The sequence below is a fragment of the Pseudophryne corroboree genome, chromosome 6, assembly GCF_028390025.1.
Source record: "Pseudophryne corroboree isolate aPseCor3 chromosome 6, aPseCor3.hap2, whole genome shotgun sequence".
Classification (NCBI taxonomy): domain Eukaryota; kingdom Metazoa; phylum Chordata; class Amphibia; order Anura; family Myobatrachidae; genus Pseudophryne; species Pseudophryne corroboree.
Window position 1 is genome coordinate 45,838,256 of NC_086449.1, and position 16,879 is coordinate 45,855,134.

At 45.5% G+C, this 16,879-nt stretch overlaps 1 protein-coding gene and 1 long non-coding RNA gene across 5 annotated transcripts in view; one reads left to right on the top strand and one right to left on the bottom strand.

Moving 5' to 3' along the window:
* Window positions 1-16,879, bottom strand: part of LOC134936040 (mucin-3A-like) — a 300,343-nt gene that overhangs the window by 207,304 nt on the left and 76,160 nt on the right. For 3 of the 4 annotated variants that reach the window (XM_063930944.1, XM_063930942.1, XM_063930941.1), the window contains one exon: window positions 10,446-10,535. The exons of the other annotated variant lie outside the window; for it this stretch is intronic. In XM_063930944.1, coding sequence (XP_063787014.1) covers window positions 10,446-10,535 — 90 coding nt within the window. The remainder of the gene's footprint in view (window positions 1-10,445; window positions 10,536-16,879) is intronic. 4 annotated transcript variants of the gene reach the window in all.
* Window positions 1-16,879, top strand: part of LOC134936042 (uncharacterized) — a 55,882-nt gene that overhangs the window by 36,591 nt on the left and 2,412 nt on the right. Inside the window, exon 2 of the long non-coding RNA XR_010180444.1 lies at window positions 12,958-13,100. This is a non-coding gene — a long non-coding RNA (uncharacterized LOC134936042). The remainder of the gene's footprint in view (window positions 1-12,957; window positions 13,101-16,879) is intronic.

A 16,879-nucleotide genomic window follows, 5' to 3' on the forward strand; every position in this document is an offset into this window, starting at 1 on the left:
CCGTTCATTGGGTATCAATAAAACATTTCATTGTTCCCTTTTAAAACTGGCGATTAGTAATCCTTCTTCCAGTGGAAGACCTTCTCCTCTTCTGATACGGGGTCAGAGGGAGTTTGTGGTTGAAAGGGTTCTTGACTCCAAGATGGTTCGAGGTCGGCTGTCATTTTTGGTGCACTGGAAGGGGTATGGCCCGGAGGAGCGGTCGTGGGTGCGCAGTTGTGATCTTCATGCCCCCAGACTGATACGCTCTTTCTTCTCGCAGTTCCCCGATAAACCCGGTGGTAGGGGTTCTTTGACCCCTCGTCAGAGGGGGGGTACTGTTAGGATCTCCTGTTCTGTGCTGCCACGTCGCCATGGCAACCGGGAGGCAAGTGTTAGCGAAGTAACCTGAGCGCAGCTGATACTCCGGTCCGGGTTTTTACTGTGTAGTGGTTACAGGCTCTGTGCACGGCAGGGAATCCGGTGCTGGTTTTGTGCTCACAGTCTGTGAGGTCTGAGTGGGGCGTGGACAGCACCTGCTATATAAACCATTCTCTCAGGCTAGGCAAATGCTGCTGAATCTTTGTTTGTTAGTCAGTTCCAGAGAGTTAGCTAGTACTGTGAGACTTTTGTATTTACTTGTTGCTTACTGCGAATAGGCCTTGGGATTCGGTACTTCATTCTGCCAATCCGGACCTAGCAGTAAGACTGGAGTCAGTTGTTTAACCTGCTGGGGTTCTTTTGCTATTCTGTGAACCCAGCAGGTTTGCGGCTGTACTCTCAGACCTGCTTGCTTAATCCTCCCTCACTGTGCAGGGCGTCCAGGTATCAGTTTAGTGGCAGTAAGCTGAACCTGTGCCCTGCAAGTGGGGGTTAGGATTGTGGATACTCTCCTTGTGTCTATATTTCTATCTCTGACCAAGGAGTTTATTCCCACACCCATTGGTAACCCTTTGGGGTTTTTTCTGTTGCTCTTAGCAACATCATTTCGGGTGCTCCACATGTTAAATCACTACATCTCGCTTCATTGTCCGCTCTATTCCATCTGAGCATTCCTGACACTAGGGAGACACCCAATTCCTGAGCCTTTGGGCTTCTCCGTTCACTTTGTGTTTATTAGTTATTCCATCACCTCCTGTGTATGTTGTGTTATACTGTCTGTGAGTTCGTTTGCCTCGCATCCCTCTCTGTTCATACACCGGTATACTCCTGTTAGCACTGGTGTGCGTAACATACAGTGGTTTGGGAAGGTAGCGAAGTACAGTGGTGTGGGAAGGTAGTGCAGTAATGTGGTGTGGGAAGGTAGTTCGGTAATGTAATGGGGGAAAGTAGTGCAGGTCAGTGGTGTGGGAAGGTAGCGCAGTACAGTGTTGTGGGAAGTTAATGCAGTAATGTGGTGTGGGAAGGCAGCGCAGTTATGTGGTGTGGGATTCTAGCGCTTAATGAGGTGTGGGATGGTAGCGCAGTAATGTGGTGTGGGAAGGTAACGCAGTAATGTGGTGCGGGAAGGTAACGCAGTAATGTGGTGTGGGATGGTAGCGCAGTAAAGTGGTATGGAAGGTAATGCAGTAATGTGGTCTGGGAAGGTAGTGCAGTAATGTACTGGGGGAAGGTAGCGCAGTACAGTGGTGTGGGAAGGTGGCGCAATACAGTGGTGTGGGAAGGTAGCACAGTAATGTGGTGTGGGAAGGTAGCGCAGTAATGTGGTGTGGGAAGGTAGCGCAGTAATGTGGTGTGGGAGGGTAGTGCAGTAATGTAATGGAGGAAGGTAGCGCAGGAATGTGGTGTGGGAAGGTAGTGCAGTAATGTAATGGGGGAAGGTAGTGCAGTAATGTAATGGGGGAAGGTAGCGCAGTAATGTGGTGTGGGAAGGTAGTGCAGTAATGTAATGGGGGAAGGTAGCGCAGTACAGTGGTTTGGGAAGCTAGCGAAGTACAGTGGTGTGGGAAGGTAGTGCAGTAATGTGGTGTGGGAAGGTAGTTCGGTAATGTAATGGGGGAAAGTAGTGCAGGTCAGTGGTGTGGGAAGGTAGCGCAGTACAATGTTGTGGGAAGTTAATGCAGTAATGTGGTGTGGGAAGATAGCGCAGTAATGTGGTGTGGTAGCGCAGCGCGGTAATGTGGTTTTGGAAGGTGGTGCAGTAATGTGGTGTGGGATGGTAGCGCAGTAATATAACGGGGGAAGGTAGTGCAGTACAGTTGTGTGGGAAGGTAGCGCAGTATTGTGGTGAGGGAAGGTAGCGCGGTAATGTAATGGGGGAAGGTAGCGCAGTACAGTGCTGTGGGAAGGTAGCGCAGTACAGTGGTGTGGGAAGGTAGCGCAGTACAGTGGTGTGGGAAGGTAGCGCAGTATTGTGGTGTGGGAAGGTAGCACGGTAATGTAATGGGGGAAGGTAGCGCAGTACAGTGGTGTGGGAAGGTAGCGCAATACAGTGGTGTGGGAAGGTAGCACAGTACAGTGGTGTGGGATGGTAGTGCCTCACCTGTCAAAGACTTTTTACTCCAGAGTGTTAACTACAAAAATGATTAGAATAATACAAAGAAGATATTTATAGTTTCATCTTTGTATTTTTCTTAGCATTTTCTCTTACGTCCTAGAGGATGCTGGGGTCCATTTTAGTACCATGGGGTATAGACGGGTCCTTTGAGAGCCACTGGCACTTTAAGAGTTTAATAGTGTGGGCTGGCCCCTCCCTCTATGCCCCTCCTACCAGACTCAGTTTAGAAAATGTCCCTGGAGTAGCCGGTCACAGCTAGGGGAGCTCTTGGGAGTTTCCTAGTTTTATTCTTCTTCTGAGTTTGTTAGGTTACAGCAGTGATTTTTAACCTTTTTTTACTCGCGACACACCAAACAATATTTTAAAATTCCCAAGGCACACCATCAGTTCCCCACAGAAAAACAAAAAAACAAAAACAAAAACACACATTGGCCCTCACAGTAAACAAAATTCCACACATACACTGGCCTACACAGAAAAAACAATCACATTTCTCCCCACACAAATCATGTTGATCCCTAGATAAATCCTATTGCTCCCCACATGAATTATTCACATTGTTCCCCCCATAAATCCACACATCCTTATTCTCCCCACATAAATCCTATTGAAATCCTATTGTTCCCCACAGGAGAAATAAAATAACAAATATTATCCCCTACCGGTCAGCTGACCTCCTCCCTGTCCCTCAGTGGTGGGGGTTGTTTATAGTGGAGTTCTGTGAATACTGAGCAGCGGGCGGTGGGCAGGTGTGGATGTGGGTCGGCAAGGAAAGCTGTGTATGCAGGCGGGAACTGGAAGATGTGTATGCAGGCGGGTGGGCTGGCTGGGTGGTGATATGCGGCGGCCGTGACCTATGATATCACACTTCCGCGTCTTCAAGGCATAGGTCACAGCCAGAGCACGACTGATCCTCTAAGAAGAGCCTGGGCCAACAGTTCACTCTGAAGGTGCAGGAAGCTGCTCTGGCTCCGCGGCACACCTTGCAACTTGTCGCGGCACACTGGTTGAAAAGCCTGGGTTACAGGAAGGCTGCTGGCAACAGCCTCCCTGTTTCGTGGGACTTAGGCGGGGAGTAGGAACCAACTCTTGAAGTTAATGGTTCTCTATCTCCGCTGACAGGACACTGAGCTCCTGAGGGTACTGATCGCAAGCCCACGAGGTGACCGCTCACTCCTGCAGCACGCCCGTCACCCCCTAACAGAGCCAGAAGAAAGAAGAGTGGTGAGTACGGCGGCACAAGGGTGGGAGTGCAGCTCTGACAGGCTGCGCACCATAAAGGCTCAGCAACAGACTCTGTAGGCGCTTTGAGGGGCGTCCTGAGCCAGCGCGAATACCCTAAACTGGTCATTCAGCTAACAGGGGCTAATCCCGCTGTTGGCAACAAACATCTCAGGCCCGTATAAACAATTAGTGCAGGAAGCCGCGCACCATAGCAAGGGGCGGGACTTCCTCTCAGAGCGGATCCAACACTCACCAGCGCCATTTTCTCCCTGAAAATGCATACAGGGAGCACTGCCCTCCACATAACTACAGCATACCTCTGCGGTACCAGGGTGTTATAGACAGGGGAGGAGTGTGATACTAGAACTAATTACCCTATTAAGGGGTAGTTAGTCAGCGCCAGGCTTTTATCATAATAACTGCCTACTGGGGCGCTGTGTGGCTGGCTCCTTATACTCTGTGACTCTCTGAAGGTACTATGGGGGAACTGTGTCTGACATTTTCTTGTGTGTTTATGTGTATATCCCACATTACCATGTCTAAGGGCTCTGTATCACGTGTGTATCTTCTCCTGAGGAGTCTATTCCATGTACTCAGGACTGCAATATGCTTTCCCAACCTTCTGAATCTGAACCCCCATGAGTAGATTCTTTAAGGGGAATGATATCCCAGATTTTATCCAGGATGTCACATAATGAGAAAGAAACGCAGTTTGTGAGAAAATCTGAGAGTTTGAAGTATTCATCTCCCGCTACTTCATCTAAGAGCCCACCTACATACCCACAAAAACGTACACTTGCCCAGATAATGCAAGCTGACACTGATACCGACTCTGATACAGGGGACGGTGATGGGGATATGCAGGGGGGAGATGCATCCCCTGCTAAAGGGGTGCCGCTCATGATTGAAGCTATTAGGGATGTTTTGCATATTACTGAGAAGGTACCTGAGCCAGAAGAGGAATATTTTTTACAGCAAATAAGAAATCCTCGCTCACCTACCCGGCTTCAAAGGAGTTAAACTCCTTATTTGAAAAATCATGGGAAAACCCAGAGAAAAAATTCCAAATCCCTAAAAGAATTCTCATTGCTTTCTCTTTTCCTGAAGAGGATAGGAAGAAGTGGGAAAACCCACCTATAGAAGACGCTTCTGTATCTAGGGTTGTCTAAAAAGGTAGTTTTACCTGTCCCTTTGTTCAACCGCCTTAAAGGAGCCGGCTGACTGCAAGATTGAGACTACGCTCAAATCACTATACACTGCTACAGGCGTGGCCTTAAGGCCCACTATTGCTTGTGCGTGGATTTCTAAAGCCATGGTAAAATGGTCAGGCACTTTTCTAGAAGACTTAGATACTATGGATAGGAGTGACATCGACTTGTTTTTTTACGTCACATACAGGATTCTGCAGATTTCATGGTGGAGACCATGAAGGACATTTGCCTGCTTAATGCGAGGTTACTTCCATGACAGTATCGGCACGCAGAGGACTCTGGCTACGCCAATGGACTGCGGATGCAGATTCCAAGAAAAGTGTGGAGAACCTGCCCTTCACAGGTCAGGCACTATTTGGGGACGCATTGGATGCGTGGATTTCCACGGCAACTCCGCAGCAGCATCGGCTAGGAAATCTTATCCTACGCCTACACTGCAGTCCTTTCGGACCGTAAAATTTAAAAAATCCAAACCTTGCCCCACCTTCTTTAGAGGAGGTAGGGTAAAATCCAGAAAACCTGCACCAACAGGTTCCCAGGAACAGAAACCAGGTTCTGCTTCCTCCAAGTCTTCAGTATGACGGTGGACCTCCCAGCCTGGAGATCGGGCAGGTGGGGGCAAGACTAAAAGACTTCAGTCACGTCTGGGCGTCATCATGCCTAGACCCCTGGGTGACGGATATTGTTACCCAGGGGTACAGACTGGAGTTTCAAGTACTCCCACCTCACAGATTCTTAAATCAGGCTGACCAGGTTCGCTGACAAAGTGCTATCCTACAGGAAGCCATTAAAAAATTGGTACGAACAAATGTCATTGTTCCAGTTCCACCTCACCTACAACACCAGGGTTATTATTCCAACCTGTTTGTGGTACCGAAACCGGACGGTTCGGTAAGGCCGATATTAAACCTAAAGTCATTGTACCCCTACATGAGGGAATTAAAATTCAAGATGGAGTCTCTGAGAGCGGTGTTCTCAGGGCTGGAGGAGGGGGAATTACTAGTATCCCTGGATATCAAGAATGCATACCTTCACATTCCGATCTGGCAGCCTCACCAGGCTTATCTCAGATTTGCGCTGCTGGATTGTCACTATCAGTTCCAGGCACTGCCTTTTGGCCTCCCCACAGCACCAAGGGTGTTCACCAAGGTCATGGCGGAGATGATGCTACTCCTCAGCAGGCAAGGAGAGAACATAATTCCATATCTGGATGATCTGCTGATAAAAGCATCTTCCAGGGAAAGGTTGTTGCAGAGTATTGCTCTCTCAACTCGACTACCCAGGGTCATGGGTGGATCCTGAACCTTCCAAAGTCACATTTGGAGCCGACAAGGAGACTGCCCTTCCAGGGGATGATACTCGACACGGAAGTGCAGAGGGTGTTTCTACCGGTAGTGAAAGTGTGATCCAATCAATGGTACGAGATGTCCTGAAGCCAGCCCGGGTATCGGTTCATCAGTGGATACGCCTTCTGGGGAAGATGATAGCCTCCTACAAGGCTCTTCAGTACGAAAGATTCCATGCGAGTTCCTTCCAACTGGATCTCCTAGACAAATGGTCGGGATCACATCTTAATATGCACCAGCGGATACGCCTGTCGCTGAAAGACAGAATTTTTCTCCTCTGGTGGCTGCAAACTTCTCACCTACTTGACGGTCGCAGGTTCGGGATTCAGAATTGGATCCTTCTAACCACGCTTGCAAGTCTCAGAGGTTGGGGAGAGGTCACCCAAGGGAAAAACTTCCAAGGAAAGTGGTCAAGTCTGAAATCCATCCTTCCGATAAACATTCTGGAACTAAGGGCCGTATACAATGGCCTTCTACAAGCGGTGCATCTTCTGCAAGATCAGACCATTCATATTCAGTCGGACAATGTAACGGCAGTGTCCTACATAAACCGACAGGGCGGAAACGAAGAGCAGAGCGCCAATGAGAGGTAACAAGAATCCTCCTCTGGGCAGAAAAGCACGCGCTGGAGCTATCAGCAATCTTCATTCCGGGAGTGGACAACTGGGAAGCGGACTTCCTCAACAGACACAATCTCCATCCAGGAGAATGGGGCCTCGACCCTGAGGTGTTTGCAGAGGTGACAAGCCGATGGGGTGTACCTCAGGAAGATATGATGGCCTCTCACCTCAACAAGAAGCTTCAGAGGTACTGTTCCAGGTCGAGAGACCCACAGGCAGTGGCTGTGGACGCACTGGTAACTCCGTGGATATTCCAGTCAGTGTATGCGTTCCCTCCACTTCCACTCATCTCAAGGATTCTCAAACTAATAAAAAGAACAAGAGTTCAGGCGATCCTCATTGCTCTAGACTGGCCAAGGAGGGCTAGGTACGTGGATCTTCTGGATTTACTGCTGGAGGATCCGAGGCCTCTTCCTCTTCGCGAGGACCTTCTGCAACAGGGGCCATTCGCCTATCAAGACTTACCGTGGCTACGTTTGACGGCATGGAGGTTGAACGCCAGATCTTAGCTCGGAAGGGCATTCCGAAAAAGGTCATTCCAACCCTGATACAAGCTAGGCAGGGAGTTACGTCTAAACATTACCATCGGATTTGGAAAAAGTATGTGTCTTGGTGTGAATCCAAGAAGTTTCCAATGGTGGAGTTTCAACTGGGACGGTTTCTCCTCTTTCTGCAAGCAGGTGTGGATGTGGGCCTATGCTTAGGCTCCTCCATAAAAGTCCAGATTTCGGCCTTCTCCATTTTCTTACAGAAACAATTGGCTGCCCTCCCTGAGGTTCAGACATTCTTGAAAGGGGCTCTACACATCCAACCACACTTTGTGCCTCCTACGGCACCTTGGGATCTTAATGTGGTGCTGCAGTTCCTGCAATCAGATTGTTTCGAACCTTTGCAGGAGGTGGACGTCAAGTTTCTTACTTGGAAGGCGGTAACACTGTTGGCATTGGCATCTGCTAGACGTGTGTCAGAATTGGAGGCATTGTCATGCAAGAGCCCCTACTTGATTTTCCATGAAGATAGAGCTGAGCTCAGAACGCGTCAGCAATTTCTTCCAAAGGTTGTGTCAGCTTTTCATATCAACCAACCTATTGTGGTGCCAGTCGCTACTGACTCCTCAATTACCTCAAAGTCCTTGGATGTGGTGAGGACTTTGAAAATTTATGTGAAGAGAACTTCTCGTCACAGGAAGTCGGACGCTTTATTTGTCCTTTATGATCACAACAAGGTTGGGTGTCCTGCTTCTAAGCAGATGATTTCTCGCTGGATCAGGTTTACTATCCAGCATGCTTATTCTACGGCAGGCTTGCCGTGTCCAAAATCTGTTAAGGCCCACTCTACCCGTAAAGTGGGTTCTTCCTGGGCGGCTGCCCGGGGTGTCTCTGCTTTACAGCTTTGCCGAGCAGCTACTTGGTCTGGGTCGAACACATTTGCTAAGTTCTACAAGTACGATACTTTGGCCTCTGAGGACCTAAAGTTTGATCAATCTGTTCTGCAGGAACCTCAGCACTCTCCTTCCCGTACTGGGAGCTTTGGTACATCCCCATGGTACTAAAATGGACCCCAGCATCCTCTAGGATGTAAGAGAAAATAGGATTTTAATTACCTACCAGTAAATCCTTTTCTCGTAGTCCGTAGAGGTTGCAGGGCGCCCGCCCAGTGCTTCGTATTCCTGCATTGTTACTTGGTTCAGTATTGTTGTTTCAGCCGTTGCTGAATTGTTCCAAGTTGGTTAGCTTGGCTTTCCTTTTTTTTATGTGTGAGCTGGTGTGAATCTCACCACTATCTGTGTATTTCCTTCTCTCGAAGTATGTCCGTCTCCTCTGGCACAGTTTCTAGACTGAGTCTGGTAGGAGGGGCATAGAGGTAGGGGCTAGCCCACACTATTAAACTCTTAAAGTGCCAGTGGCTCTCAAAGGACCTGTCTATACCCCATGGTACTAAAATGGACCCCAGCATCCTCTACGGACTACGAGAAAAGGATTTAACGGTAGTTTTTATAGTCAAAACTCTGGAGTATACTGTGGTATGACAGGAGAGGCTCTGCCTCCCCTCACAGCACATTACTGTTATCTAGACACCACAATGTCTATAGGTACATAATGTCGATACCCACATTTTGCTGTACCCTATACCCTAGCCTCTAACCTTAAACTCTATCTGTAATCCCTAACACCACATGTAATCCCTAACCTCTAACCCTACATCCTAACGCCAGCCTTAATCCCTATATCCCTATATCCTGTATCCTCTATACAGGGCCGGCTCCAGGGTTTTGAGCGCCCCGGGCAGGCGATGGGGGCGTGGCTTCATACAGGGGGCGTTGTCACTTACGCCCCCTGTACAGTAGTAGCGCCGATGAAAGATGTGCGGTGCGCGATGACGTCATCGCGCACCGCACTGCAAAGGTCCTCTCCACGAAGGGGAACTAGACGCTTCGTGTCTAGTTCCCTTCGTGGAGAGGACCTTTGCTGTGCAGTGTGCGATGACTTCATCGCGCACCGTACAGTAAACGTCCTCTCCACGAAGGGAAACTAGACGCTACGCGTCTAGTTCCCTTCACGGCGGGGGACAGCGGGCGGCAGCGGGGGGCGCACGGCACATCAGCAGCGGATCTTGCCATGGTGCGGCGCCCTCCGGATGGCGCCGGCGCCCTCCGGAAGGCGGCGCCCCGGGCAAAAGTCCTGCTTGCCCGTGGCAAGATCCGCTACTGCCTCTATAAGTACTATAATCTGCCAATGGCTCAAATGTTGTTGCCTTTTGCAGGGGCTTATTAAGAGAGGAGGAGGCCCATGTGCAGTCCTCTTCCAAGCCCCCTCCTCTCTAGTAGGCAGTGGCATTGACTCTGAGCACTTGGTGGGCGCAGGTTACTGGCAAAATGGAGTGGCAGCCATTTTCCCGGTGATTTTCTATACTGAGTATGAGCAAAATGCCAGGAAAATGGCTGCCACACCATTTTCCTGGAGACCCACAAAATAACCTAGTGCTCAGAGTCACTGTCACTGCTGCTGTACTCCAGAAAAAAGGAAAGTATTGGAAAAAAATGGGTACACGGCATGTGGTGTTGGCCCCTCTGGTCCCAGGGGCCCGTGTGCGCTGCACACACTGCACCCATTATAGATACGCCAGTAGCCTTTTGGGGTAGTACACATTTCCTCTATCCTCAGATCATGTACTAAACCTTATGGTCTAGAGATTCTTGCACTATGATTAGGGATGGACATTGGAGGTTTAACCATCGATGGACTCCATTAATGGGGCCATTGGTGCTTTATATGAAACCATTGACAGAAAACCACACTTGCTTCTGCAATAAAGCGAGCTAAACAGGGAATGGATTGTAATTAAAAGAGGCATTGGGGTCCTTAATGCCCCCTGCATCAGTTAGAAAAGAGAAATAAAAAACATTGGTACTTACTTTCCATCGATGGCTGAGAACCATTGAATTCCCACCAAGGGCAAATCCATCGACAATCAATGGCAAACCATTGGGATGTATCAATCACATGAAAAGTGCCCTCTTTTGCCTGCATACCACCATCTGTGATCGCTGGTATGCCGGTACACTTACCTATGGCGACAGCTCCTTATACAGATAAGTCTTCCAGGTTTATGACCCATTAATACTGCCCATGTGGGTCTATCGGCTGCGCATGAGCAACTGTCAGGGAAACAGAGAGAGATCCTTTGGATGATATTGTATAAAGTATACCAGCACATCAGGGCTTGCTGTGCTGCAGGACCACAGCGCTGATATCTGCAGTGGACCATTTTTAATATATACTCTATGGCAAGCCATATGTATTGCAGTTTCTTAGGTTTTACTGCATTTTTAACTTTTATACATCCAACCCGAAGAATTCCATTTTCTTATGCAGAGGTTCACTAATGGTAGGAACTTTTCAGATTAACTATTTGTGAAATATTTTGATTTGCTTCCCCAAAAGAATATCGCCATATTGCCTATGTGACTGAACGCAAGTATAGAGTAAAGACTTCCTTTCATCACCAGCTTTACATGTTCGGACATTAAGGTCCTTAATCAGAAGCATGGTGATGACTGTCCTGGAGCCTCCATAAATACCCCTACTAATTGTTATCTGTCCTCCTGTTCAATTAGCAGTATTTCCCCTCATTTTCCTGCATTTTCTCTGACAGGAAGTGCATCATCGGTAAACAGGAACAAGATGGCTGCCAGACTTCCTTGATTTGTGTTCCACCATGCGTTCCAGCAGCCATCTTATGCATTCCTCATATGTTACAGCACCTGTTTTTGCAGGAAAAGGGTTCATTTTTTGCAGGGAAATTAAGCTTCTTCATTATATAGTACATACTGCACAACAAATCTTGAAGGGTTTAGAAAGCAATTCCTCATAGGGAAAAGGTCTTCTGTCCATGATTCATGCAGTAAAAACAAGGTCCATGATTCATGCAGTAAAAACAAGGTCCGTGTTTCAGTCCATAGTCTTAAAGTCCCATACAGTATATGAAAAACAATACATATATTAGCAGTAAGAAGAGGAAACAAACATGTAACAAAGACAGCTATTCCAATAGGTCATAAACAAATTCATATAAAATACATAGATATACAAAAAACATTATTGTACAAATATATAGAAGTCCTTCTGAGGAACTGGGACCACTTATAGATGGATGCCCAATTGTCCAGTTATTTACGTGTGTGTGAACAGGTTCCACGACATTAATTCATTTAAACCCCTAGGGTTTATGGTGTCCAGCTTGTAAATCCACTTTGCTTCAGTACAGAGCAGTTTTCTTTCGCCTCCCCTCAAAGTTTTAGCCACATGGTCGATTATTAGATGTTTAAACTCGTTAAGGGAATGTCCTTTTTTAGCGAAATGTCTCGCTACTGGTTGGTCCGAGGTTTTGCCAGCTATCGCCTGTTTTATAGCTGACCTGTGCAGGGCTATCCTTTCCCTGACTGTTCTGATTGATTTGCCTACATAGTATAAATTACATGGACATATTATGAGGTAGATGATGAAAGAGGAAGTACAAGTGAGGACATGTTGAATTTTGAATGGTATATCTTTATATGGATGTTTGTAGCTGGAACCGGTCAGCATATGGGTGCATATAGTGCACTTTGGACACTTATAACAGCTGGGGGGTCTGGTTAAAACTAGAGATGAGCGGATTCGGTTTTACTCGGTTTTACTCGGTTCTCAAAACCGAATCTTATTGGCTCACGGATGTCACGTGTTTTGGATAGCCAATAAGATTCGGTTTTGAGAACCGAGTAAAACCGAGTAAAACCGAATCCGCTCATCTCTAGTTAAAACTGCTCTGTACTGAAGCAAAGTGGATTTACAAGCTGGACACCATAAACCCTAGGGGTTTAAATGAATGAATGTCTTGGAACCTGTTCACACACACGTAAATAACTGGACAATTGGGCGTCCATCTATAAGTGGTCCCAGTTCCTCAGAAGGACTTCATAAGGAAAATCAATCCAGTTTCCAGAAGGATTCCTAAATGAGAATTAATTCTATTGATAATTTCCCTGCCCTGTACCCTATCTTTTGTGTTCCAAATTTTTCCCTCAGCCTGCAGCTTTTCCCTAGATTCCTTCCTCTTGCTTCTTGTTTCTTTTCCACTTTATTGTCTCACTTTATATATTTGTTTGTTGGTTATGAAATAGAATTGTAACTGGTATTTACCCTGCAGTCCAATCGTGGGTCACACACAGTGTTATTCCAGTCAAGGATGTCCTTCACGATCTTATTTTGATACACACAGAACACACTCCCCCGTTTTAGGAGTCATAAATGTACTGTTTCCCCTTTTTTATTCACTTTTTTTTATTTCTTTTTGCCATAGAGATTTTATTCACGTAGCCTTTTACACCCCTATATAACCTATAGATATCCATTTATATATTTACATGGATAAAAAAGCGGGTCTTATTTATTGTTTAGTAACGCTGCTGTCCAACACTGCTTGTCAGTGTGGACATATTCATGTTGGATTAATCCCACGATTGTACTGCGGGTATGAACTAAGCTGTACTAGGTGGAGGGAGACTGTAATCTTCTTCCTACACTATGTTTGTTCAACAGCGCGTCAGACGGGGATAGAGGGCGCGTCCGGTTGCCATGGTATTGGCGGCCGCTCCCTGATGACGTAACTGGAAGACGCCGGATCCCGAAGCCGGGCAGCGTCTTACACGAGTGCACACGGGGCTTCTTCCTTTGGTATAAAGGTATGTTATTTCTCACTTTTAATGTTATTCACCTTGACAAAGGGGCGTATCAGCCCCGAAACGTTGGAGAACTATGCTGTGATTTGTATTACACTTTTTTGAAATTGAAAAGACTCCGAGTGCCGCTGGATGTTTGTTGATAAATACTATATATATATATATATATATATATATATATATATTTATTATTTTATTTATTTATTTATAGATATTTATATATTGTATTGCGATATATATAAATATATATATATATATATATATATATATATATATACAAGGGTAGTGTCCACACTCACGTGTTGCATATAAACTTGCTGGGGTGGCATCCAGATAGATGAGAAAAATCCCACTCTAGCACAAATCCAAAGAATCCAAAAAAGGCAGGAGCACTCACCAGTCTTCAAAGCAGTAAAGGGTTTTTAATCAGACCATCAATGTAAATATAAGATCAACGTTTCGGTCTATATGCAGACCTTTGTCAAGATAGCTATATACTGAAGGAATCACCCTTATATACCCTACACAGACCCACCCACCAATTTATCAAAGCAACACCCCCACACCCCATACAAAAAAAGTAATAAACATACCAGCACCATACATATATATAAAAATATGTATAAAAACAACTACCAAAACACCAAACATCACCCTACCTAATTCCAGTCATGATTGCAAGTACCGATCGTGCATAAGCAAATGTAGATACATTAGTGGCCATAGTACTCCGGCGTGCGTTTCATCAACATCCTTACTTCCTGTCAATGGAGCGCATCAGCTGACCGGAAGTCAAGCGCTACCACGACAGCAATACATCGAGACTAGACAGCGTTGGTTCAGCACATCCTCATAGATTTATTAGGAGCACAGGCTCCCAAAAGAAACCATATAGTCCTAACGTTTGCATAACAGTACATCACCTTCACTACTCATAATACAGGATAGTGAAATGAAAATCGGAGGTCCGTCAACCGGAAGTGACGCGTTGCTATAGCAACATTTCTGTATACATTAATAAATGCTAAAATTAGCGCATCCAGATCCAACCGGCATATTAAGAGTATACTCAAACTCAGGACTGGGTAGGCTGGGTGATAGTGGTATCAGGGGAGACTATGTAGTTGTGTATATATATATATGCACATACATACACAAGTAAATACACATATGTATCCATATGCATATATAGACAACCCGCAGAACCAGTTCAATTATATACCAACACCTATAAGAAAATTCCATAAGAAGCACATATGCTCAGACTGTTGCAAGAAGATTTAGACCGTATATAGGAATACATTAGAAAAAATGAAAAAATAAGAAAATAAACAGCAACTACAGATAAGCCACCATCACAGGCTCCAAACTGAGCAAAATAAGTAAAAAATATAAAATATAAGAAAGTATATAAAGAAAAAATGTATTAGAGTGAGAGCCATAGTTCATTCCAGAAAAGTGCTATAGTGAATTCCATCATTAAGGCCACGGGGTCTTATGGTATCTAGGCGGTGTATCCAAGCCGCCTCATGCTTCAGCAAGAGCTTAGCACGGTCTCCACCACTTCTCAGTGGTGCTACTCTATCAATTGCCATACTCTTCAATGTAGCAAGAGGGTGACGTGCCTCATAAAAATGTCTAGCCACCGGTTTATCTGAATTGCCACTAACAGAACTGCTTCTCTAACAGACAGTCGATGATTTGCCATCCTTTCACGAAAAGGGCGAATTGTTTTGCCCACATAAAAACTAAAGAGCAGGGACATGTCAAAGTATAGACAACAAAATCAGAAGTACAGCTCAGTCTGTGGCGGATAAATATTTTAGCACCAGTATGCGGATGGTGAAAGTAATCTCCACTTGTCATGCTCCGGCAAGTGGTGCAATTTGTGCATCTATAGCATCCCATTTTCTTAGGTACCAACCACATATCTGAGATGGAACCCATTGGTCTATCAGGCTGCATTAAAATATCTTTGAGGTTGCGTGCCCGTCTGAAGCTCAATAGAGGTCTATTGGGCAGTCTCTTTATAAGTGATGGATCTGTTTTGACCTCTGACCAATGTTTGTTAACCACTCTTCGTATGGCAGGTCCAGCTGTATTGAATGTAGTCGAGACAACAAAAGGATTTTTCTCAATAACCCTCTTTGGTGAGCGCCCTGCGTGGATTTTCTTTGCCTTCTCAAGGCAGTTCATGATGGTACGATTATCATAGCCCCTGGGCTTAAATCTATTCTTCGTATCCTCCAACTGTATAGTAGTTGTATTAGGATCCGAGTTATTCCGAAGGACCCTCATAAATTGAGAAACAGGTAAATTACGTTTTAATGATCCGGGATGGTGGCTATCAAAAGATAATAATGTATTCCTATCGGTCAATTTTCTAAACAGTTTGTAACCATAGCCTGATTCAGTGGTATAGACGCTTACATCCAGGAAGTCAATAGACTCCCTGTCAAAATGAATAGTGAACCTAATCGGTAAGTCAAGTTGATTGAGGTATTTCAACATCCCAAGGAGGGATTCATCAGTATTATTCCATATCAAAAAGATATCATCAATAAATCGCCGATAGAAGGCGTTACTATCCCCAAACAGCGGGAAGATGTTCTCATTCTCATAATCATCCATATATAAATTAGCGTAAGATGGGGCGATATTACCCCCCATAGCTGTACCCGCCGTTTGGAGATAGTACCGCCCCCAAAGCAAAAATAGTTACATGTCAAGATTAGCTCAAGTAGCTCCATCAAAAACTCAGTCGGTGGAGTCCCAGTGTGTAAATTAATCAGAGCCCTCCTACTAGCGGCTAAGCCAGCACCATGGGGGATCACCGTATAGAGGGACGTGATGTCCAGAGTGACCAGAATCCTCTGATCAGCATATGGAAGTAAGTTCAAGGTCTCAAAAAGTCACCCGTATCTTTTAGATAACTACTGGTTTCCTTCACACAAATCTGCAAGAAACTGTCCACATATTGAGCCACGTTGGAAAATAGTGAGTTACGTTCAGAAATTATCGGACGGCCCGGTGGCTTGTCCAATGTTTTATGAATTTTTGGCAGTAAATATAGTATGGGACAAATAGGAAATTCTGTCTTTAGGAAACCAGTAGTTTCTTCATCAATCAAACCATGGACTAAAACGGCATCCAATAGTTTATCCAATCGGTTCTTAAAAGTCAATACAGGGTCACTAGGTAATAACCTGTAAGTTCCACTATCTGCAAGTTGTCTCAATGCCTCAGTATTATATTCATTTGTATCTAATAAAACCACCGCCCCTCCCTTGTCGGCAAGTCTCACGGTAATACGTGAATTATTCTTTAGATCACTTAAAGCCCTTCTCTCAGCCCTATTGAAATTATATCTACACTTCTTGTGTTTTTCAAGTGACTTCTTCACATCCTGATCCAACATCCTAGTAAAGGTCTTTATACTAGGATTTAAGGATGGGGGGTCATAGGTACTCTTTCTCTTAAACATCCTAGTAGTTTGATCGTCTATCATTGGATTAGAAAATTTCTCTATAAGTCTCAACTTTCTACCAACCTTAAATCTATCAATAGCCCAATCAAATTAATTACATTTAGGTGTAGGCATAAAGCTCAAGCCTCTAGAGAGTAAGCTAGTCTCTGAGGTTGAGAGTTTATGTGAGGATAGATTAATCACCGATTCTTCTGAGCTTTGGTTTGCTTTTTCTTTTCTTTTATATTTGCCCCACCGGAGGTGGGGCCTTCTGCGTTTTAAGTTAATTCCCCAAATTGTGACCGTGTATTAGCCC